Below are 23,876 nucleotides of genomic sequence, written 5' to 3'. Positions count from 1 at the left end.
ATGTAGTCACTTGGCTGACATATGGTCAACAATAAAAGGACTTTGGAATTATAAAAAAAGGTGAGAGATGGGTGGGTTTGAAGTAAGGAAGTGAAAGGTGCTTATAAAATCCAGGTGAACATCTGAGACAGGCAGAGAGTCTTCAACTGAGAAAGAGAAAGCACACAGGTGTCAAGGAAACCAAGTAAGTCCATGGAAACATCTCTTCCTTTGTCTCCACTTGAATCAATGGGCATAAGGGGGTGGATACAGCTTTCTGTGTTCTGTGCTGTGTTTAATCTCTAGGCTGGAAAGATGAAGACAATTCTGTATGTTGAGATCAGTGGATGAATAAGGGAAAATGGAATCATGAGGTTAAGGAGACAAGAGATGAGTGAAAAAGTCAAGTGCTATCGCATGGGTAAAAAGCAAGGAGAAAGTATCAAGAACTAGTTCTTGAAAAAAGGTGACATAGAAGGCTCAAATGTGTGCCCTTCCATCAACAAACAACAGGCAATCTGCACTGTGCACATTCAGTGGCAATGTGGTTGCCATAAGACTACACAGCAGAGAAGAAACATGGAAGCACTTGGTGTTGGAATAATCTTAATTAGGATGCCTCTTTCTGGAAATGAAAAAAAAAACACAGGAAGAATCAGTTTGCTCGGCCAGGAGCTGTATTTGTGGAAGGCTGCAGGTGCTAGGTCTTCCACGGAAAGGACTCAGTATTGTATTTTACTATATGCTGCTATGGATTCTCAGAGATGGTAATTGTCTTCACTGTTAAAAAGTCCAGCCAATGTGAAGGTGGGGATAAGGAATTCACATAAAAAAATAAATATTTCCAGTTTTTATTTGAAATCATCTAATTCAAGACTGAAGTGGCAAACTTTTCTCTGGTTGCTATAGGCTTGCACTATTGTTCCTATAAGATTTTCTGTGTTTTATGCCTTTATTGTGCTTAAAAATAATTCCAAGTGTTTTGATTTTTAGATAAAAAAGGACAACCAGCAGTAAAAGTATCTCACACTACCAAGAAAAAGAAATATGCTAAATCATTAGGTGGAATCTGTGGAACGAGTCTTGTCACTGTTTGCCCGTTTTCTGCATCATTCACAGGATGGCTCTCATTTTATTTGGGAAATCAGTTATTTGCCCCCAAGCATTTTAGCTGTTTGTGTATTCAGCCATGTTGCTATAAGTTAAACGGCTGGTTTGTTTAAAAAAATGTTTTTGCAATTTTTTATTGATTACATTGCATTATATGACACAGATTTATAGGCTCTGGGATTCCCTCCACCCCTCCCCAACACCCCCCCATGGTGGATTCCTCCACCTTGTTGCATTGCCACAGTTCAAATTCAGTTGAGATTCTTTCATTGCAAGCATCTACCAAGCATAAAGTCTAGCATCTTATTGTCCAGATAAGTTCAACGGCTTCTTGGGGAGACCATCTCTGGTCTGAAGGTAGAGCCGGCAGAGTATCATCTCAATCAATTAAAAGCCTGGTTTGTTTAAAATTGAACTTCACTCTATAAAAAGGCACACAGGGAGTGGCCATCATCTTTATGAAGAAAACTATTAGTAGTTTCACACAATAGATGAAAATTATGGAAGTTAGTCTAGAAATTAAACAGCAGACATAAGTCTTGCTACTCTCACCAAGTTTCTCAAAGAAAATAAAACCATGCAATTATCACAGTAAAGGATGTCATGAGATCACACACATGTGGACATATGGGACAATATACAACTTAATGGGATGATCTGAAACTGCAGCTACCTGTGTGCTTACTTAATGCTCAGGAAAATTCTTACTCTGGTCACTCTACCCTGATCTGTCTCCTGCCTTCTGATTCATGGCACTGACATTTTGAAGGTCAATGAGTTTTTTGGTCAATTTTTCATACAATTTCATTCTCTCCATTACATTTCTCTTTATACGGTTCCATTCTCTGTTCCAAGCACTTGACAAGTAGAATGATTTTATATTTATAACAACTTCTATTATGACTATCATTTATCATTTTAAAGTTGACATTTAGGAACTGAGAAGGATTTAGGTAAGTTGTTAAAGGCATAGAGTTAGCAAAGCAGCAAGTGGGAGAACAGAAAAAATGGCCAATATTTGGCCAAAGAAAACAGACCTACTGGGTGTATAATCTCATGTTCTGTGCTCTTGTTTGACAGTGATAGAGAGCCGCTCCAAGAATCACAGATAACAGAACTGGAATTATTGTAGAGCATAAACTGTTTAGGATTAAAATGTATTTCCATTTGAAACAGTAGTTCCTTTGTAATATGATATTTCAGAAATATGATTTGGGGCAGGCATTGTGGTATAATAGGGTAAAGGCACTGCCTGTGACTCTTCCATTCCTGTGTGGACACCAGTGAGACCTGGCTGGACCACATCCAGCTCAGCTCCCTGCTGAAGTTCCTGGGAAAGCAGCAGAAGATGGCTCATGTGCTTGGAGCCCTCAACCTATATGGGAGACAGACTTGGAAGAATGCCCAGGCTCTCCTGACTTTGGCCTGACCCTACCCCTGCCATTGTGGCTGTTTATGAAGTGAATCAGCAGATGAAACATCTATATATACTATATACATATAGTATATATATAGATAGATAGATACTTCACATTTGGTTTCTCACTCTGTGTAATTCTACCTTTAAATTAATACATAAATAATTCTGAAAATAGCTTCTATAAGAAATATGTTTTCTCACTTTCCTTTGAGCTTTCAAAATCAGTTTTACATAGTACCTGATCAACTTAGAGTAAGAAATTTCAGTTGTACATTCAAGAACAACGTTGTAATAATATTACTAAATGCCTAATGGGGTTATGCAAAGAATCAGAGAATGAATCTCACATACTTAACACATCAGTTTCCACAGAATCAGCTCCTGAAGTTGCAAAGACACAATTCTTGGAAATTCCTTGGAATAATTGTTTAATATACAGGGTGACCTAATCAGGGAGGTACTCTGATTAGCTCCACTTCACAGACAAAAAAACAAAGGCAAAGAGAGGCTAACAAACTTGTCCAAGAAGCAGAACCACTATCAGCAGCAGGATTCTAGCCTAAGATCCTAACAAACAGGCTCTACTTTGCAAACAGTAAGTGCTCAATATGTCAACCCTCTAGACAGCTTATCTGAGACCTGAGGAGGCCAGGCCTTACAAATGCAGTTACTGAATGACTAAAAAGCTCAGTCCGGCTTGTAAAACCTTCTCCATTTTCAGAAGGCAGGAATATTGTTGTGCTGTTGTGGGAGAAGCTCTGCGAGTTGTCCAAAGTGAAGTCAAACAGAGTGGGGAATTCTGACCAGTCAGGAGTTCCATAATCAAGTCTAGAATTTGTCACATGTGTTTTGTATAATCTTGATCAGGTCATTTAGGTTAAATCAGCTTCAATTTCTCTCCTGTACAAAAAGGGGACAAGACAGAATACTTGGGAAGTTTCCCTCCTACTTTGAAATCCAGGATTCAAAGAATGAATGGTCTGAATAAGTGTGTGCCTATCAGAATACCAGTGGCACAAATCACTTATGGTTTTTTATATCATGCATAATTCCTACAAAGATGAGAGCAGTCATTACATCTATCTCCTCAATACTCATAAAGTATAATAAAATGGTTAGGAGAAAAGATCTTGCAAAAGACAATCTAAGGATGCTAAAGGCAAATTTTTTAAAGATTTATTTTATTTTTTATTGGAAAGTCAGATATACATAGAGGAGGAGAGACAGAATGGAAGATCTTCTGACTCATGATTCACTCCCCAACTGATTGCAACAGCTGGAGCTGAGAAGATCTGAAGCCAGGAGCCAGGAGATTCTTCTGGGTATCCCACACAGGTGCAGGTTCCCAAGATTTTGGGCCGTCCTTGACTGCTTTCACACAAGTAGGGAGCTGGAAGGAAGCAGGGCTGCCAGGATTAGAACTGACTCTCATATGGGATCCTGACTCATTCAAGGGGAGGACTTTAGCTGCTAGGCTACCATGTCAGGCCCTAAACGTAAAATTTGTTAATGGCCATGATGTTTATAGGAGATTAATAGTAATTATTGCACATAGGTAGTGTGTTGGTTTATTTCAAATAAAATTGTCCTTAAGTACCTATAGCTTGAGATACTCTAAGCCTTCTGAAGGACAGAAATGAATGAGATTCATAACAGTATTAATCTATGGCCAGTGGTAGGTTAAGCCTCCACCTGCAGTGCAGACACCCTACATAGGCACTGGTTTGAGTCCTGGATGCTCTACCTTCCCTCCGGCTTGCTGCTAATGGTCTGGGAAAGCAGCAGAGGATGGCTCAAGTGCTTGGACCCATGGACCCAGGCAGGGGCCCCAGAAGAAGCTCCTGGTTCCCTTTTTCCAGCCATGGTTTGCTGTTTGGGTAGTGAACTAGCGGGAGGAAGATCTCTCTATGTCTTTCCTCACTGCTGTAACTCTGCCCTCCAAATAACAATAAATAAATATTTTAAAAGATAGAATGTTTATCTTAAAGAAGACAGAATTGACATAAACGGCCATATGATTTATCTAACTTACTACTGACTGATTAATAATTTTGGTCGTGGACTACCATCCTTGACACTTACTTGTATCCTGTTGCTCTAACAAACAAATTACTGCAAAATTTAGACTTCAAATAACGCAGCTCTTTTTCTGACACTTCTGTAGATGATGAGAGCCATGCGGAGCTCAGCCGCTTCCTGTGGGCTGCTTCTCATTCTTTCACCAAGACTTTACAGGCCATGCCAATCTTTCGTGTCATGGCTTTGTTTTCAATCAGCAGCATAGTCTCTTCCTGGGCTTACTTACATCACTTCTTCTTATTATTCTTTTCTTCCACCTCCCTCTTCCATTTCTAAGGTCCCCTGTGATGACATCAGACCCACCAAATAACCCAGGACAATCTTCCTATTTTGTGCCCAAATATTAGCAGCTTTAAATTCATCTGCAGATTCAATTTTCCTCCATACTGTATCCTAATGTACTCACAGGTACCCTGATTAAGATACAGGCAACTTTGGGAAGGGCATTTTTCTGCCTGTCATTGTCCCTTCCCTCTTTCTCTGTCCTACAAATAGGCAGAAATCAGGGAATACACACTCATGGATGAACAGACATGTAGAGGTACACACAGGTTTTACAAAACCAAACAAGAAGAACTGAAAAATACCTACGTCCACATTTTCCTTCTCTATCACCTCCTTCAAATCATAGAATATCTACGATTCCACAATTGAATGACAGTTAAGTGTATATATTTGCCCTTGTGCTTGCTCTCTTGTTCTCTTCTTTTTGCAGACATTTGACAAGATGTTCCTTCATTGCTTTTGTGAATAAATGAGTAACTTGAACTGTTTTGTGATACTTAGGGCACGATGATATCATCCAATCCTGGAGCAAGTGAAACCATGTCCAACCCATATCCACAAAACAGCTACACAGTTCCTGGGTCTCCAGGGTTGATAAACCCAGGGAACCAAGTTCAGGGAGGCCATGTTCCATTTATCACAACTCCAGGAATCATGGTTGCAAATCAGCAGGGTCAAGGAAACACACAAGAGATAAACCCAGCAGCAGCACAAGGAACAAGAAAGTTTAAAGAAGAAGCAAAAGCACTGGGGGTAAGTTATTTCTTTGTGGAACTTTAATCTTGCATTTGAAAGCTTCTTCTGGGTGCCCAACATGCATGCAGGGCAAGGCCATTAGCAGGAAGCTGGGTCAGAAGTGTTACAGCTAGGGCTCAATCAAGTGTCCATGTGGTGATGTCAGCGTACTAAGCCATTGTGCTGGCAGCATAATTTGCTCTATAAAAACTGCAGTTGGCAAACAATACTTCTCTACCCTGAAGATTGTACATCTATGCTACTGGTAACTCCAGGGCACCACAGTCCATGGGCCACAGGTGTTAGAAGGTGGAGCCACAGTACTATTCAATTCAGAACTTTAATTTCTTCTGTGACCCAAATTCAGAACACATTACAAGAGTATTTCATATTTTGTGCAACTGTAATTTTAAAAATCTGTTTTAATACCTCCAAAATTAAGATGTCCAAATTCATTCAAAAAGGGATTAAAACATTAACACAAAATCTAATTTCTGAAAAAACACCTAAAACTACACATGGATTTATATAATTTTTACCACAATAAAATTTTATTTGTTTTTCCACAAATCCCTTTCAAGTACCCTCATATATGTCCCTGTTTTACGTCTGTCCTATAAGCAATTTTGAATAATAATTGGTACAGCCGTGGATGTATCTGAGGGAGAAACGTCAAAATTAATATGAAAACAAAGATCAGGTTAACAATTTGGCAGTCAAATGACTAAATTTCTATAATTAGAAAATAGCTAGCAAATACATGCAAATTCTAGCACAACATTTCCTCAACTGAGCTGTATTATTAGCTAACAAAGAATTATTATTACACTTCTAAAGTAAAAGCAAGGTGTGTTTGCGGATGTACAAGAAATAATTTTTCAGAGACTAATGTTCTAGATTTTTCTCTCAAAGAATGACAATTTTCAATGAAAAATATTATCTCCCAGCATTACTCCAGAGGATTTTTTCAAACTTAATTCAATTTAGTTAAATTTAGTCAATATTTGTTGAATAAATTTTTACTTTCTGAAGTCCTGCTAAAAAGATACGGGACTATCATGGGAAGAAATTAAGTATGAATACATAATTGATTTTCAAACTAGGTTTACAACTGATATATATATATATATATATATATATATATATATATATATATATATATATATATATCTTACAAATGGAGAATTAACCATAGCCAGCTCAACGTCTCTAGTCTAAGCCTCTACTTTAAAGCACTAGCATCCAACATGGGCACCACTCGTGTACTGCCTGTTCCACTTCCAATCCAGCATCCCAGCTATGGCCTGGGAGAGCAGCAGAGGATGCCCCAACTCCTCGGCACCCTTGCACTCATGTGTGAAGCTCAGAGAAAACTACTGGCTCCTGGCATGAGGTCAGCTTACCGAAAGCCATTGTGACAATTTGGGGAGTACACCTGGGGATGGAAGAACTTTGTCTCTCTATAAATTGGCCTTTCAAAAAAATAAATAAATAAATCTTTCTTAAAAGAAAATTTCAAATGATCAAGGCTGAAAAAAGGTTAAATAAAAGGCACAAAAAAGTAAAAGTAAGCACTACCTTTGGGAATGTATTTCTTGGTTCAAAAAAGAAAAAAGTAGATATGATGACATACAAACAAGTTAAAACAAAAGAACTACAATAGGAGTGAGTAAAGAATCAAGTTCATTTCCATAATATGCAACCAAAATTCAGGAAAAGAGGGGGAAAAAAAAAGAAGAAGAAGAAGAAAGCAACGGAGCCAACACAAGCCTGAGTACCAAATAGTTGTGATGGGAACTCCTCCCAGATCTCCCTGACTGATCACACAGCCTTAGACATGTCATTTGTGTTATTTTACTGTGTCTCCACCTGTTGTTGGAAAGATCACACTCAACAATAAATGTAAAGTGTTTAGAACATTAACATCCACCAAATTATTCTATCTTCACTGTTTCCTTTACATTTGTCTGGGATTACTCAGGCCAAGAGTCAATCCATTTTAAGAAGACAGTCACTGAAATCATAATAAAAGGACTTTGTTTATAAGGGTTTTCCATAGATTATCAGGGAACATTCACACATGCTTAAGAAGTTGGTTTTCTGAAGAATTCTGATGGAACTTCCCCGAGAAAACTCCCTTGAATTATTTCATTTAGGGCCTTTCATGAAGCCCTTGTCCCTCAGTTGTGTAGTATACAGTAAAATCCTCACGGCCCACACCCTGCTTTAATGTCCATGGTTACAAGTAAGGAAAGCAAGAACAACAGTAACAGTAATGTTTTATGGGCCTGAAAGCAAAAAGGCAATTTTTTAAATTCCTGTTTTCTTTTTCCAGGCAATCCAGATCCTGATTGGAATTGCACATATTGGTTTTGGAATCATTCTTGGATTGCTGAGCTACTCAGAGATATACCAGTGGGGTTATGCCTCTATTACTTTCATTAGTTTTTATCCATTCTGGGGTGGACTCTGTGTAAGTATACTCTGTAAACAGCCATCCTCCTCAGTTTACACCGTCTTACTGTCTCCAGTCTATCCAGCCGCATTTCATGACAAGCCCTGCGTTGAGGACTGCAAAGTTTCAAGAAATAACAACTTCAAGTGGGCATAAGAAGGAACAACTTTCACTCTCCATTCTTAACTTGAAGATCAACCTCACATGGTGGTAGCAAGCCAACCCTCTGTATAGACAGAACTCATTGCAGTGTATGCTTTCTTCATTTTGATGGTTTCTGAAATATCCCTTACAGTAAGGGATTTTCCATTTTAAAAGTTCACTATGGTCTAGCAATAGGCAAGCCAAAGTTCTATTTCTTCATTAGGTTTTAGACAGAAATGTGAGTATTGAATAGGAAGTGGCTGAAGGAGGTGAGTGTAGCATGACCAGAAACATGTAGGGACAGGCATGTGGCCTAGAAGCTGAGATGTCATTCTAAGAGGACTGCATCTCATATTGGAATGCCCTGGGTTTAGTTCCTGGCATAGCTCTTGATTCTAGCTGCCTGGCAATGCAGCTAAATGATGACTTAAGCAATTTATTTCTTGTCACCTATGTGAGAGACCTGGACTGGGTTCCCAGATCCTGGTTTTGGCTGACACAGCAATAACTGCTACAGATATTTCAGGAGAAAAATCACTGGATGAGAGATCTCGCTCTGCCTCTCAAATTAGTATTTAGAATTTTTTTCAATTTAAGCAATCAGGAATGAAAAGATTTTAACTAAGAATCTCAAGAATCATCAAAACAGGAAAAGATCACTCTAGACAGAATTCTTTGTATACAAGAAGCTGGGGGTGGAGGTAGATGGGGTAGGATGACAAGAATTCCATATGAGTTGCTCTAAAAAACCTAAGGAATATGAACAGAAACAGAGATAACAGAGATACCTGTGACAGAAAGACCTACCTTTACAGAGAAGTCCCCAGATGCAGTAAGAGGAATCTGGAGAGGTGGGCTAGTGAAGTAATCTTCTGCCTGTGGCACCAGCATCCCATATGGGTGCTGGTTTGTGTTCTGGCTGCTCCACTTCTAATCCATCTCCCTGAAATTGACTTGAGAAAGCAGCAAATGGGGTCCCTACACCCAAGTTGGAGACACGGAGAAAGTTCCTGGCTCCTGCCTTCAGACCTGCTCAGCTCTGGCTGTTGCGGCCATTTGGAGAATGAACTAGCAAATAGAGATCTCTCTCTCTCCTTGTCTCTCCTTTCTTCTCGCTGTAATTCCATCAAGTCCAGACAAATGAATCTTTAAGAAAAAGAGTGAGAAAAACTGATTGTTTAACAAATAAATCTTATTCCTACAGTTCATAGTTTCTGGCTCGCTCTCCGTATCAGCATCCAAGGAACTTTCCAGTTGTCTGGTAGGTTTAAAAGTTTCTTTTCTTATCTGTTCAAATGTTATTTTCACTTGTTGGGGTGGGAGTGTGGAATGCAGGTGATTTTGAAGGCAGATTTTTAAAATGTGGATAAGAGGGCTTTCCCAAAAATCTTTGCTGTTTGTTCCCGGTGATGTGTCCTGGAGTAGGGGAACAGTCCACCAAATTTGACACTCAACATAGGCAATACTCCACATGTTGACTCAAACTCACAAGGTAGAACGTAGTAAACATGAAGGCTGGTTAGGCTTTCACTAGCTCAGTCAGGTCACAAAGCAATAGTGGAAATCTAAACAAGAGTCCAGGAAACACTCCTTGCAGCTGCAGTTACAAAGTCACTTACGTTCATTTGCCATTTCTCAGCTCTGCCTTCTATTTCCATTTTCTGTGTCTGTGTATCTCTCCTAGTCATATTCTGTTACATTTTTGTTTCTGCTTTTGATTTTTGGTTTATATTTTAGATGATTGTATCACAATTCTGCAAGTCCCCATTAAAAGCATTCAGCTTGAGATGTTTGAAGAGCTTTTACAAATAATCACTGAAACAGGACTTTCAATTGTCTCAGTCGCAGCACTCTACCCACTGCAGCCTCCTGGTCTACCTGGGAAGCAGGAGCAAATTCTTTTCCAAGAGCTGCTGCCAACTAGAGCAGGTGGTTTCAAGATTGTATGTGATTTTGCCCAAGAGGAAAGAAGGAAAAAATAGAAATATAGGCTCATGGTGCTTTTCTAGAGAAAACAAAATAATAAAATTAAATGAAAAGCAGTCCACTACTGATTAAGTACCCATTGTTTTTCAAAAACAAAATACATCTCCATTCGTGGCCTCTTTTAGGAGTCCTTCCCTCTAACCAGATTGTCCAAGTACAGACTGTGTCCTTTTGGGGCAGAAAACCACTAGGCCTTTCCCATGGCAATTTTCTTAAAACATTGAACCTTGGAAAAGATTCTAATTTCTAATTGTGTCAGCAATCAGCTCAAAGCTGAATCAAATTATTTTGCCATATGTCACAATATTATCGTAGACTCTACAGAAAATTTCGTATTTTACACATATGACTCTACCAAGGAAGCCCACAGCTTCTCCTTCTAAACTTGCAGTTTTCATGTAAACAATTGAAAGAGCAAAGCAAAGTCAGTTCAACTTGGAAAACTTTCAAAATGTCAAAGATTCAGAATTATTATGTTTGATTTATACTTAATTAATTTCCTTTAGACTCTGTGTAATTTATTTGTATTGTTGTCTCCATTAGCTGAAAGGCACCCTGGGGATGAATATTGTCAGTGCTATCTTTGCCATCCCTGGAGTGATTATGCTACTGGTAGATGTGCTCATCAATGGTGTGCCCGAACAAACCTACTGGGCATTGGTAAGTATCTCCTAACCTACCAGACAGCTTCTAACTTGTACTCTCACATAGATCTACTTTAGCTTGCATTACTACATAGATATTTTTTAAATACAATGTTTATTCCAGCCCTATTTCTTTTTTAAGATTCATTTTATTTGTATTGGAAAGAGGTAGAGAGACAGAGAGGAAGATCTTCAGTCCGAGGATTCACTTCACAAGCAACCACAACAGCTGGAGCTGAGCCATTCCAAAGACAGGAGCCTGGAGCCTCTGCTGGGTCTCCCACGCAGGTGCAGGATCCCAAGGCTTTGGACTATCCTCAACTGCTTTCCCAGGCCACAAGCTGGATGGAAAGTGGGGCTGCTGAGATTAGAACTGGTGCCCAATGGGATCCCGGCCCATGCCAGGCGAGGACTTTAACTGCTAGGCTGCTGTTTTGAGGCCCTCCAGTACTATTTCTACATCCAGAATTTACCATTCAGTTATTTGAATTTTTTAAAAAAAGGAGAAGAAACAAGCACTTTGGTATTCAGTGTGTTTTAAAGCATAAGAATGGGTACAAGGAAAATGGCAGTGACTAGGACATCTGATTTTTGCTACAGATACCCAAAAGAATGAAGCAACTGAAAAATGTGGCACATGCCTCTGCATATGCTAGAAAGAGAGTCAGAATCAACTGATCATTTGGATGATCATTTGGGAGGCCAGGAATGGACTCCATCTTAGGAGGATATGGGTGATCTCTGGGCAAGCCTTCTGAAGGAATGGAGGAACTATATAGTATAGGTTAAAGGCTCACAAGTGGTCATCTTGCCTTCACAGCAGGGACTTTTGTCTTCATTATAAGAATGGAAGGCAACAGAGCAGCAGATATTAAATGGATTTTTAACTATATGTATCATAAATAAAGAACATTTAATATAAAAAACAGAATATTCAAACTATATCAGCAATTCTTTAAACTTGTAATTACACTAACATTTCCTATGTGAGTTCATTTAGCACAGTTGAGTATTCTGTCCCCCCTGGTTCTTGGAGTACCTTACAAAGTCTTATAAAGCCATTCTTCTCACTGAAGAGTTTGGGCATCCTGGCTCCCACTCTAGTATTATTTGAAAGATGTCTAAGCCATGTTAACAAAGCAAATAGTCAAGAGTTTGTTTTTGAACTGCTAGCAGCCTGAAGTGGCTTACACAGTCCTTTACCTCTGGGGAATTCTTAGATAACTCTTCCTTGTTAAGGCACAGAAGGGCTTGAAAAAGAAAAGAACAAGAACTCACTTTTGAGTTCTGAAAACACTACTCTGTTTTTCATCGTACAGAAAACATAAGGAGCCAAGAATTGATAAGCCGAATTCTTAGTCCATTTTCTGTTATATACAAGCACTTGAGGTTGTAGACTTTTTGTTTAATACATAAACAGGTTTGTGTAACTCGTCGTTTTGTGAGTATAAGAGTGAGTATAAGAGCCCAGCACTGCTGACAGCTCAGGCTGAAGACTCAATACACAAAACATTGCAAAGTGGGAGCATATGCAAGAGAGGGAAGTGGAGAGGTAAGAAAACAGAGAGAAATCTGGTGTCACTCAATGGCAAGAGAAGAAGTAAGAGACAGGAAAGACCAGGTTCATTCCTTCATAACAGCCTACTCCTGTTGGAACTAATTTATTCCCAGGAGACCGATTCCATTCTTTGAGATCAGCATTAACACTTTAATGAATTTTTTCATAACATCATCCTCTGTCATAAAGCCCTGATTTTTACAGCCCTAAATTTTGCAATATCATTACATTGGGGATGGGTTGCTAGTGCACAAAACATAGGGGAACAAACCACACCCAAGGCACAGCAAAGACATTGCGGTGAGTAAGATAAATTGAAGCAAGAACACAAAGTTCCTCCTCTACTATGTCAAATGCAAAGAACAAAATGACTCAGTAAGTAGCTTACAAACTGGCATCCAAGAAACAAACAACTCTGATGTGATTAGGTGTGTCAGGGGATAAAACCACAGCTTTATTTTTTAGAAACAGAACCAAGGATAGAAGGGAAGAGAAAGAGAGAGAGAGAGAGAGAGAGAGAGAGAGAGAGAGAGAGAGAGAGAGAGAGAGAGAGAAAGTCTTACTAAACTTCTCCAATCTGGCATTAATCCTGACGTGGAAACCAATGTCCTAAGAAAGGATACAGCAAATGCTATAGATTAAAAGCCCTTATGTAGCCAGGACCTCAAGAGAAATATGATCAAATCCCATGGTTAACACCTTTTAGTTCTAATGGAGAACTGATCAGAAATTGACAGTACCAGGAAACTCTATAGCCTTAGAAGCAGGTTTCCATTTCAGGTAGTTAAAGGACATTCAGAAGACAGGAAAAAGGTTTATATTCCTTAGGAAGAATTGTCCTTGGCATCAGTAAAGCTATTTTTCACACTGTAACAACTACCAATGAACATTCATAAGAATTTACATGAAACACCTAGCCCTCGAATCATAGCTGGAAATTAAAAAGAGAAATTTAGACCAAGATGATGAGAATCAAGAAAAAATAAAGTTGCATTGTTTCTGCACACATTAAAGGACTATACAGGGCTGCTAATTTTTACAATAAGAAGTTAAAATTTCATGCAGGAATATTTATTTAAAATATTAGAATGATTAAAGTGAAGGGAGAGAAAAAAAGAAAATCTAAGATTCCTTTGCAATAGAGGGCTGGCAGAAACACCAAGTAACTATCAGGCATTTTGAGTAAAGATACAAAGCAATTAGTCAGAACACAAACACATCAGGTAATAAAATGGATGCCAATCTGTGTGCCTTCCTTCTTTCTCATAATTACACATCAATTTGATTAAAGTCATGAATCACATAAATCAGAAACATATCAAGTTTTCTCATTTACATGTTTTTTATGTTTTTTTATTAAATTTATTCATTAATTACATTGTGTTGTAATTACATAGAATCTGGGATTCTCCCCCCACCCTCCCCCCATGGTGGGTTCCTCCATCTTGTTGAATAACCATAGTTCAAGTTCAGTTGAAATTCCCTCTTTGCAAGTATATGCCAAGCATAGAGTCCAACATCTTATTTTTAACATGTTGACTGCTTAATACCATGTCAATTAATTCCATAACGATGTTAATTGTTGCAGATGGTATGTTAGTGCTTTTATTTGACCGGGATGATACTCTGCTGTCTCTGCCCTCAGACGAGAGAGGGTCTACCCAATAAGTAGTTGGACTTGACTGACTCATTTACATGGTTTAAACCCTTACTCTTCTGAGGAGCCATAGCTTAAATTTTGGTCCAAATTCCTACCAAATGTCCAATGAAACCACTATGTGGTTACAACATGACCAAGGTCTATCTAGCATCTTGGTTTCCAGGTATTGCTATTAGGCTTTGGAACTGTAAACTGAGCCTGTCAAACTACAAGGGGGGAATTTTCACGGAGAATATCAAGACACATCCTACCACAGCATTACAGTGCACAAATAAAAATCCAATGTGAAGGAAAACTGTTTTCAATACAAGGCCCTTACGCATTTTATGCCATTGAAAATCTTAAACCAATAAAATGACAGAATGAAATAAAAAGAACATTGTGAAGCCACAGAAGTCAATGAAAAACAAAAAAAATCACTTGTGGCATACTTCATAAAGAAATAATATCCAGCAAGATATACATTGCACTCAGTAAAATGAGTAAAGAGAAAATGTATAATCAGAATCCTTCAGAGCAGGGATAGGGCATGTCTGCTGCAGAGGCTATGAAGGCCCACAAAATCATCTGGTTTGATCCTACCAAGGAAAACCAGGCAGGACACAAAATTCACCATAAGTTTATATCAGCCTGATTGTTAAATTAATAATTTCGTATGGTCCACAAATGATGTTGCAAACATCCAAATGACACTCAGAAGAGTAAAAATGTCACACCCTTGCTACAGAATAAAACTAAACACATTAAAACAATTACACATAGCATAAACATGAAAGAACCAACCTACTTTTGTCCAACCAAATGAAAAATGGTCTTACTAAGTTAGAGAATCCAACAAATGGTATAGAAAATAGATATGCAGAAACACTGGATAAATATCTTTGAAATAAGAACTGAGTTTGGATACTGGAAGAAAATAATCTTAGGAGAAAAGGAGGAAATTTTTACATATCAGTAAACTGGTGTCTTACCTCTTTAAAGCGTAAGTTACAAAAAATGCAATTTTTCAAACTTATAGGCAGAAAGAAACAAATAATTAATAGGCAGGGAAGAACCCAGCTTGGCTCAGTCTCCAATACAGCACCATGAAATGTGGAAAGACACTATTGTTTGCAAGGTTTTGACAGAAACTGACTCAAGAACTACATATTGAATCAAATTCTTGTACAGGCTTAAAGGCAACAAAGAGTCTAAGTAAAACAGAAACATGTGGGCACTTGAGCTAAAATATTAACAATGCAACATTCAGTCATACAGGGGTTCCACTAAGTGAGCAGTTTAGAAAGGTAAGGAAGAAGCTATGTAAAGAGATTAATGGAAGCCACTAAAAGACTTAATAGTCAACCAAGACTGAAAAAGCTAGGAAATGACAGTTAAGGAAGTGAATAAAAGTGTTTTGGTATTTAACACCAAACACAATGAAAAGATGATATAATCAGACAAAATCAGATAAAAACAGGAAAGAAGAGAATAAGATAACCGAGGAAAACTAATCATTTTCTTTTTGCATAATTAATAATCATTTAATATTATTTTAATTGTTATTCTTCAGTTTAAAAATGACTTCAAGCTCTTGGATTTCACTTTGCTTTTAATTCAGTGGATTTAAATACTTTTCTTTTAAAGTTAAATAATCCTAGTACTTTCACTTCAAAATAGAAAGTATAATACCCTCTTCATACCATTTTCTCGCAGGATTTTACCCTCTCTTGCTCACTCTCTCTCATTCTCTCACTTGCTTATCATTTTTCCTTCCTCTAGCTGTCTCTCCGTGCATCCAGTATTCTTTTGCCTACAAATACAGAGTTAATGATATTAATTAATGTTAACTTTGGTTATTCTAGGCAGCGGCATTTGGGATGATGGGTTGATTTTCTGATTGTTTCATATCTTTAATGACCATGTAACATTTTTATACAAAGAAGCAGTCATTACAAAGGCAATAATCTACCACTTTCTAATAGTTTTGAGTGAAATAGTCTACCTGCCAAAGGTAAAATCTTTCAGTATTTAAAAACAAATAAATAAATTCTCCTTTCCCTGAGCTAAGCACCTGACAACCTGCAGACTTAGTGAAGGTTTCACTTGAATCTGAAAAATAGAACATTTGATGATTCGATAAGATTTTGAACTTTGTGTGAGGTCAAAATCTCGGTGTGTTTATTTCTGATTTCAGATCTCTGGGAAGGGAATTTCAAGCATGCTGATAATTCTCTCCCTCTTGGTGTTCTGCATAAATTGTGCCACAGCCCATTTTGCAAGAAGAGCAATCACTGCCACCAGAAGGGTGAGTCGGGCCTCTTCTTGGTGAAATAGTTAGAGTATGTCCAGAAGAAATAGAACCTCAGCGGCCTAACAGATGCCACTATGGGCTGACTAGAGGTTCATTGTCCCAGACTCGGAGGGAGCAGGGAACACAGACTAGGACTGCAGTAGTTGTACTGCTTCTATATTTATTTATTTTTCTTTTTTTGTTTCAGCCTGTCGTGATTGTTCCAGCTGTGTATACAGTCGGCCTTATGGCACCAGGGTCTTCCTCAGCTCCTCCCATAACTGATGGCTACCCAGCTTACTCCAATAACAATTAACAACGGAGGGCAATCCATCCTCCAATTCAAGGAGTAAACTGCTCTTGGAAGGATCTTCAGAAGCCAGCTTCCATTGTCCACAGTGATTTCCAACCTTAAAAATACTTAGACTCATCTCTCTGATTGTCTCTTCCTATAAGAAGACTGAAAAAATGAATCAGAAACTCTAAAATTCTCTTGTTCATGTTACCTCTTTCCCAATAAAACATCATAAGGAATAGAACCTCCTTTGTTATTTTTAAAATTTTATTTTGCATTGATAGGTTTATATCAATCTGAGGAAACACTTTAAGGCCGACTGATAAAATTTCTTGATGACGATCTGAGAGTATCCAAGTTACTGGCATTCTTTTACTCATCCCACTTTCTCTTTAGAAGGCAAATGCCCCTTTGCCCTTCTGAGACCACAATATCCTGTACATTAATTCCATCAAGTATATTTATAAAGCATTTTATGTACATTAAACTCCTTTATAATGGAGCCAATTTCAAAACAAGGATGTTGCATTTAAAGTTTCTGATTTGGGTCTTGGATGTTTGTTTTTGAATTGTGATAAATGTGCATAAGTTTGAAGAGTCAATGGGTACAATCCAGGTAAAACAGAAGGGACAAATGACACATAAGACATGGCTTGTGTGTCGTGAAGAAGGATTATTTCTCTACAGAATGGAAAGAAAAGGGGTGGTTACGGGTGCATAGGGAGGTTCCAAAATGATGATGGTGACTTCCTTGTCACTGCAGGAGTGAGCACACTCCCAAAGAGGAAGGCATGAGCAGAATCTGAATATTGAACAGAATAGGTGATGTTTAAAAATTACGGAAATGAATAATCAACGGAGAAGCACTGCCAGGTGGTATTGAGAGCACATTTGAAAGGATGATCACCAATTTGCAAGGCAAACAAATTATCTAAACGCTGTATGGCTATTCAGATACAGATTGAAATAAAGTACCTGATTTCATCCAGGGTTATGAGTTTTCTCTTGAAGAAATGGTAAAACAGAAACAGAGGGCAGGAGAGCTGAGGATATAGTAAGATGTAAAAGAATGAACTATGGAATCTAAGCTCGATAAGGAAAGAAGTATGAAGAAAAGGGACAAAACTGACTAAAATAGAGATAAATGGGGTGGATGACTATCCAGCAGTTAAGCTGCCATTGGGGACGCCGACATCCTACAGTAGAGTGTCTGGATTCATGTCCCAAATTCATTTCCAATTTCAGCTTCCTGCTAAGGAACACCTTGGGAGGTGACAGTTTAACTACTCAGGTCCATGCAACCCACACAGGGAGACCTGAATTGAGCTGCAACATTTTGGCTTTGACCTGGTCCAGTTATGGCTATTGTTGGCATTTGAGAAGTATACTAAATGATGGAAGTCTTCTCTTTCTCAAATAAATAAACGAGCACTTTTTTTCAAACTGGGATAACTACTTCTGTCCAGTAGACTTATGGGGCTGAAATATGTTTTTTGAAAGTGATTTCAAACGCAAAATATTACCCATTTAGAACTTTTGAAATTATTGAAGAGTTTTAAAAGTGGGGAAAACATTGTGGAAGAGAGATAAATCACAGTCATGAAAGTGGTAGGCAAGAAGATTTTTGCATCTGGAAAAGCAGAAGTATTATTTCAGGTTAAGAGTGACATCATTTCAAGGTTGTATACATTTAATATAAACAGGTAGGTGATATTATTAACATTGCTTCAAAAAAAAACATTGCTTAAAAAAAAAAAGAACTTGGCAGAGATTGAAAAAAAGAACTTTTTTTATAAAATGCAACCAAATGGTTAGGCATGCTTTGAAATAGGAAGTCTGGCTCCCAAATCCAGGAAGTTCTCTTAAACATTATTCCCTCTATTCTTACTATCTCAAATATATTCTGACCTGCATCTCCAAAGCAAGCAACAAACATACAAATCATCCTCTACAGAAAAATATAAGTTACAGGAATTTGATTCTCTCTGATGAGACAGTAATATTTTAATAAAATAATACTGCCTCTTTCAACACATGCTTCCTGAAAGTTATTATAATCACACTTGGAACCCACTAACTAAGCACATGTCTAGGGGCTTAACTACTTCCCTGCCTACCTTCCCTTTTACTAAGCAGCCAAAAGATCTTAAAAGTTGGATGTCAAAAAACAAAATTTTACTTGAGGTTCTCTAGAGTATAAAAAAAATAAGACTGCCTATTTCAGCAATTTAAACAAGCTTCAAACATAAACTTCCCATACCATTGATACATTAAAGCAATACAATCATATTTTTATTCAACAAGGAATACCATTCATTAATTCAACACCTAAAAGATTCATTTCTCAAAACATATCCCCATGACTAAGAAGTGCATGACTGTATTTTCATTCTGTATTTTAGCTCAGTGATCATTTATTGCCTTATTTAAAATGTAATTTGCAATTATTTAGTGACTTAATACTGTGACAGGTCCATTGTGTAAAACTGAGGTTCCACAGACTTTTTATTTCACTTGAAAAAAAACAAAATGAGATAGAGTGGATTCCACCTAAGTATCATTTGTCATGCAGAAGTAAAGCTGGATTCGAGTACAAACACGTTGCCCAAAAATATGATTAAGCTACAACACAGACATTTGGCGAGCTCTTGTTTAGTTTGCCTTTCTTGATTCTTGTGTTTAAATCAAACAAAACCTTCCTCTCTCCAGTTTACCCTCTGCAAGAAAATTTATCTTTGTTAATTACCTGTTTGTTCTTTTCTGTACTACTCTATTCCCTGGCTTAACTCTTAAAATCAAACAGAGTTAAATTAAATTCTTTTTTTTTTTTTTTTGGTCTTTTTTTTTTTCTGTTGTGGCTGGTTGTTTGTACTTTAAAGAATTACTTATTTGAAAGTCAAAGTTAGAGATAGGCAAAGATAGGCATCTTTCATCTGTTGATTCACTTCCCAAATGATCACACCAAGAAGTGAACCAGTTCGTACATGTGGAAAGCGGAACCGCGCCCCAAAATGGCGCTTGTGATTGCTTCCTCATGGCACAGAGGTAGTAAGCAAGTTCAAGGAAGTTGCAGAGGATTGGTTCAAGGTCTAATGAACTCGGCGTGGCGCGCGTGATCAGAGTTGTGGTTGGTGTGCTCACTGCATGCCTTGGTGACCTTTAAGTGGATTGGCTGGAAAAGAGGATATTCTGTGAGATTTTGAGAAGGGAGTGCTTTTCTCTTTCACGCACGTGCTCTCTTGGATGCTCAAGGACAATATGCTATGGCTACTCCCTTTTGCTTTGCGCTTAGATTTTCTGTTCTTTTATGTATGCTGCTTGATTAATAAAGTTTTGTGAGGAGATCACGTCATGTCGGAGTCTTGCTCACGGGACGAGGGACCCCGATAGTACACAGGATGATACCATTGCAGGCAGTGACTGTCCCTGGAGCACAACACAGGCCCTGTCTCTTTTCACTTTAAGCTTCATTTATAATTTAACTTTATATTCCACAACTCTTCCCTCTCTGAAGAACGCACTTCTAGGTCAGAGGTTACTTTATGAAGTCATACAATGCCACATTGCCTATAGCAATAAAGATCATAATATTCCCGGAAGAAAATGAAGGCAAAGGGTACTGCTGAGCAGTACACACAGCCAGAAATTACCCCAAAGAAGGATCCCTAGACTTCACAACTTCAACAGTATTTTTACACAATCCAATCAAAATCACAATGTAAGTATTTCCTGTAGGAAGCTGAAGAGAAGAAGAATGGGATTAGAATTCCCCAGACTGCAGACACTGCATAGTTTACCTTGCACCTTGGCAAGAATTACACTGCTGGAAGAAAAGCAGCCATTACCTGGCAGGCATACTGTACCTGGTTATTGACAAATGTGTGTTAACTAATACATTAGTATGTCCCATAACTGCTTTTTTTCTCTTCCCAAAGTGAGGAGGTGGGGACCTCTGGGCCGGGACATACCACTGGTCCACAGCTGTTGGGGCTACAGTCTGCACAGGAATGCACATCTGGGGACCTATTGGAGTGGGAGAGCTGAGGGTTTGTTTGATAGCAGAGGAACCACTTCTGGGATCTTACACAGATTGTGACACTGGACTCGCAGGTAGGGTATTCTGATCATAAAATTCATTCCCCAAAGGCAGCTAATGATACTGATCAAATCAAGCCCCTTTCTACTTACAATAATAAATAAATGTTTATGAAATGAATGATTAAGTATGTAGCATATTAGAAATATATCCTCACTGGTAGCAAAGTATAGATATTAACATGTCAGAGATATCTCTGCTCCACATAGGAATAAAAGTAGCTAACAACATCCATCACAACTACTTTTAGACCCTAAACTTAAACTCTATCTTTGGTCCACACATGAACTTGATGACTCTGATGGGAGGCTCTCATCATAGACTACCTGGCTTGTTTGGGGTAAAACAATGTGAGGAGGAACACTCAGAGCATTCTGATCCGAGGAGGATGATAAGCACTCCTGCACCTTATCAGAGGTTAGTATACTTTCAGAGAGACAGCTGGCCCTCACTCCCTATTTGGTGAAATTTAAAATGTGAGTTATTCTGTCACAGCTTCTTAATAGCATCTACAATCAGAGTCTATTAACCTCAAAGTAGTAGAGGTCAAGTCTTTACTGGACAAATACTTCCTTTAAGTACAAAATACTTGACACAAACAGGCATGCTGAGTGAGCGCTGTTGGAATATCACAACCATTGGTTACTTTCTGGTGTTGCATGGTGTCAAGAGAGAAGCAAAGAGACTCATTTTCCTTCCTCTCTGAGGTTCCAGGGTAACTTCTTCTTGTCTCAGGGCAGGCAGAAGGAGAGGGTGGGAAGCAATACAATTGTCCAAAATGAAATTTTTAAATGACAAAGATTAATCAAGAAGGACACCTAGTGGCAAAATCCATAGCATCATGTCACAGTTGCTCCTCTCCACCACAACTGCCACTCCAGGTGGAGATTCAAGCTGGGATACCCACAAACACAGACTTTCAAGACTTCTGGAGAGTCATGCTGTGGACGCGCCCTGCACTCGCTCATTTATAAAGCAGTTTATGCCACCTCTGTCCCACTCTGCTCTCTTTGACCATCTCATGTTCACCTACAGGCTCAGCCAGGCCCCAATCTCCAGGTGCCATGTTTTAGTAAAAACCATATAAGGTTTACAGTCATGGCATAGCTGGACATCAACCTCCTATTGCTTCTGAACACTGTGACTTCAATTGCATTGCTCACCACATTGAGATTCCGTTTCTCTACAAAGTGGTGATTATGATCTCCCATAGGATTGTTGTGAGAAGACTTGTTGTGAGAATTTTAGGAAACTTACATAAATCTAGTGTCCAAAAAATCGAACATGGCTATTTCTTAGCCACTTCTAATTTGATATTCAATAAACTATCGTTTACACATCAGTGACTGAGGTTTACACTCTTATTTTCGGGACAAAATGATGCTACTATATGACCTATGAGACAGTGAAGAATTTAATGAAAGAAACTGTTTTGAAGAGATGAAAACAAAAACAAAAATATCAAAATCCATGGGTTACAACAAAAAAATATTAAAAGGTTATTCATCTTTCATTTTGCATGAAGGTTGTCTTATATCAGAGAGAACATACGATGTCTGTCATTTTGAGATTGAATAATTTCACTGAGCCTATTGGTCTCTAGTTGGGACCATTTGTTTGCAAATGATAGAATTTCAGTCTTTTTAATGGCTTAGTAGTATTCCATTCAGTACATGTAACACAGTTTCTTTATTTACTCCTCTTTTGATGGACATCAGGGTTGTGTCCATGTCTTTGCTATTGTAGATTGTACTACTGTATTATAGAATCACAAATCCTTTCTCATATGCAGATCTCATGTCCTTTGGCTATATTCCCAGTAGCAGGATAGTGGTCATATGTAAGGTTTTTTCCCAGTTCTCTTAGCACTCTCCATACTGACTTCTATGGAGGTTGTACTAGCCTGCACTCCCACCAACAGTGAAGGAGGGTACCTTTCTTCCCACATCCATGCCAGTAGATCATGTTAGCAGAGTTTGGAATGGAGGCCACTCTCACTGGATTTAGGTGGATTTCACTTGTATCTCCCTGACAGCTTGGGAACCTGAGCATTTTCAAATGTGTATGAGTCATTTTTATTTGATCTTTTGAAAAAATACATGTTCATTTCCTTTGCCCATTTCTTAACAAGGGTGTTTGGTGTTTGTTTTACTCTCACTGAGCTTATGAAGCTCTCTGTAAATCGTGGTTAGTCCCATATTAGTTCAACAGCATACAAAGATTTTTCTCCCATTCTGTTGGTTGCTTCTTCACTCTGTTGATTGTTTCCTTGGCTGTACAGACACTTTTTCGTTTGATGAGGTCCCATTTGCTTATTTTCTTTTTTTTTTTAATTTATTTATTATTTTTAATTCATTAATTACATTGTATTATGTAACACAGTTTCATAGGTACTTGGGTTCTCCCCGCCTCCCCTAACCCTCCCACCATGGTGGAGTCCTCCACCTTGTTGCATAACCACAGTTCAAGTTCAGTTGAGATTCCCCCATTGCAAGCGTATACCAAACATAGAGTCCAGCATCTTATTGTCCAGTCAAGTTCAACAGCTTCTTAGGTATACCCTCTCTGGTCTGAAGACAGAGCCAGCAGAGTATCATCCCGATCAATTAAAAGCTCCAACATACCATCAGCACAAATTTACATCATTATGGAATTAATTGACATAGTAATGAGTAGCCAATATGGTAAAAGTAAATGCGAGTTCTTAACCACCTTCTGTGACCACCTCATTGACATTTCAATTTTAGTTTATACACAACATATAACAAACCTAACATAACATGTTATACATAACATCGTGTCGTCTTAAATTAAGGCAGCCCCACCAGCAGTGGAGTAGGGTTCCCTTCTCCCCGCAACCTCGCCAACAAGTGTTGGTGGTGCTTTTATTCATGTGGGCCAGTCTTACTGGTGTTAGGTGATACCTCATTGATGTTTTAATTTGGATTTCCCTTATTGCCAGGGAACTTGAGCATTTTTTCATATGTTTATTTGCCATTTGGGATTGTTCCTTTGTGAAATGTCTGCCCATTTCCCGTGCCAATTTCTTGAGTGGCTTGTTTGTTTTGGTGTTTTGGCTGTTTCGTAGTTCTTTGTATATTCTGGAGATTAGCCCTCTATCACCTACGTAGTGCGCAAAGATCTTCTCCCATTCTGTG

General features: G+C 38.4%; 1 protein-coding gene across 1 annotated transcript; it reads left to right on the top strand.

Moving 5' to 3' along the window:
* The first annotated feature begins 103 nt into the window (after positions 1-103).
* LOC101535696 (membrane-spanning 4-domains subfamily A member 12) lies at positions 104-16,866 on the top strand. Its single transcript, XM_058662423.1, has 7 exons — positions 104-184; positions 5,375-5,626; positions 7,944-8,081; positions 9,412-9,468; positions 10,737-10,853; positions 16,232-16,342; positions 16,536-16,866. The coding sequence occupies exons 2-7, from the start codon at positions 5,381-5,383 to the stop codon at positions 16,641-16,643; spliced, it is 777 nt and encodes a 258-aa protein (XP_058518406.1). The 5' UTR covers positions 104-184; positions 5,375-5,380; the 3' UTR covers positions 16,644-16,866.
* Positions 16,867-23,876: the final 7,010 nt, after the last annotated feature.

Source organism: Ochotona princeps, chromosome 4 (assembly GCF_030435755.1).
Source record: "Ochotona princeps isolate mOchPri1 chromosome 4, mOchPri1.hap1, whole genome shotgun sequence".
In the NCBI taxonomy this organism is placed as follows: Eukaryota; Metazoa; Chordata; class Mammalia; order Lagomorpha; family Ochotonidae; genus Ochotona; species Ochotona princeps.
The sequence above is the reverse complement of the archived record's forward strand: the minus strand, read 5'-3'. Positions and strand labels throughout refer to the sequence as shown.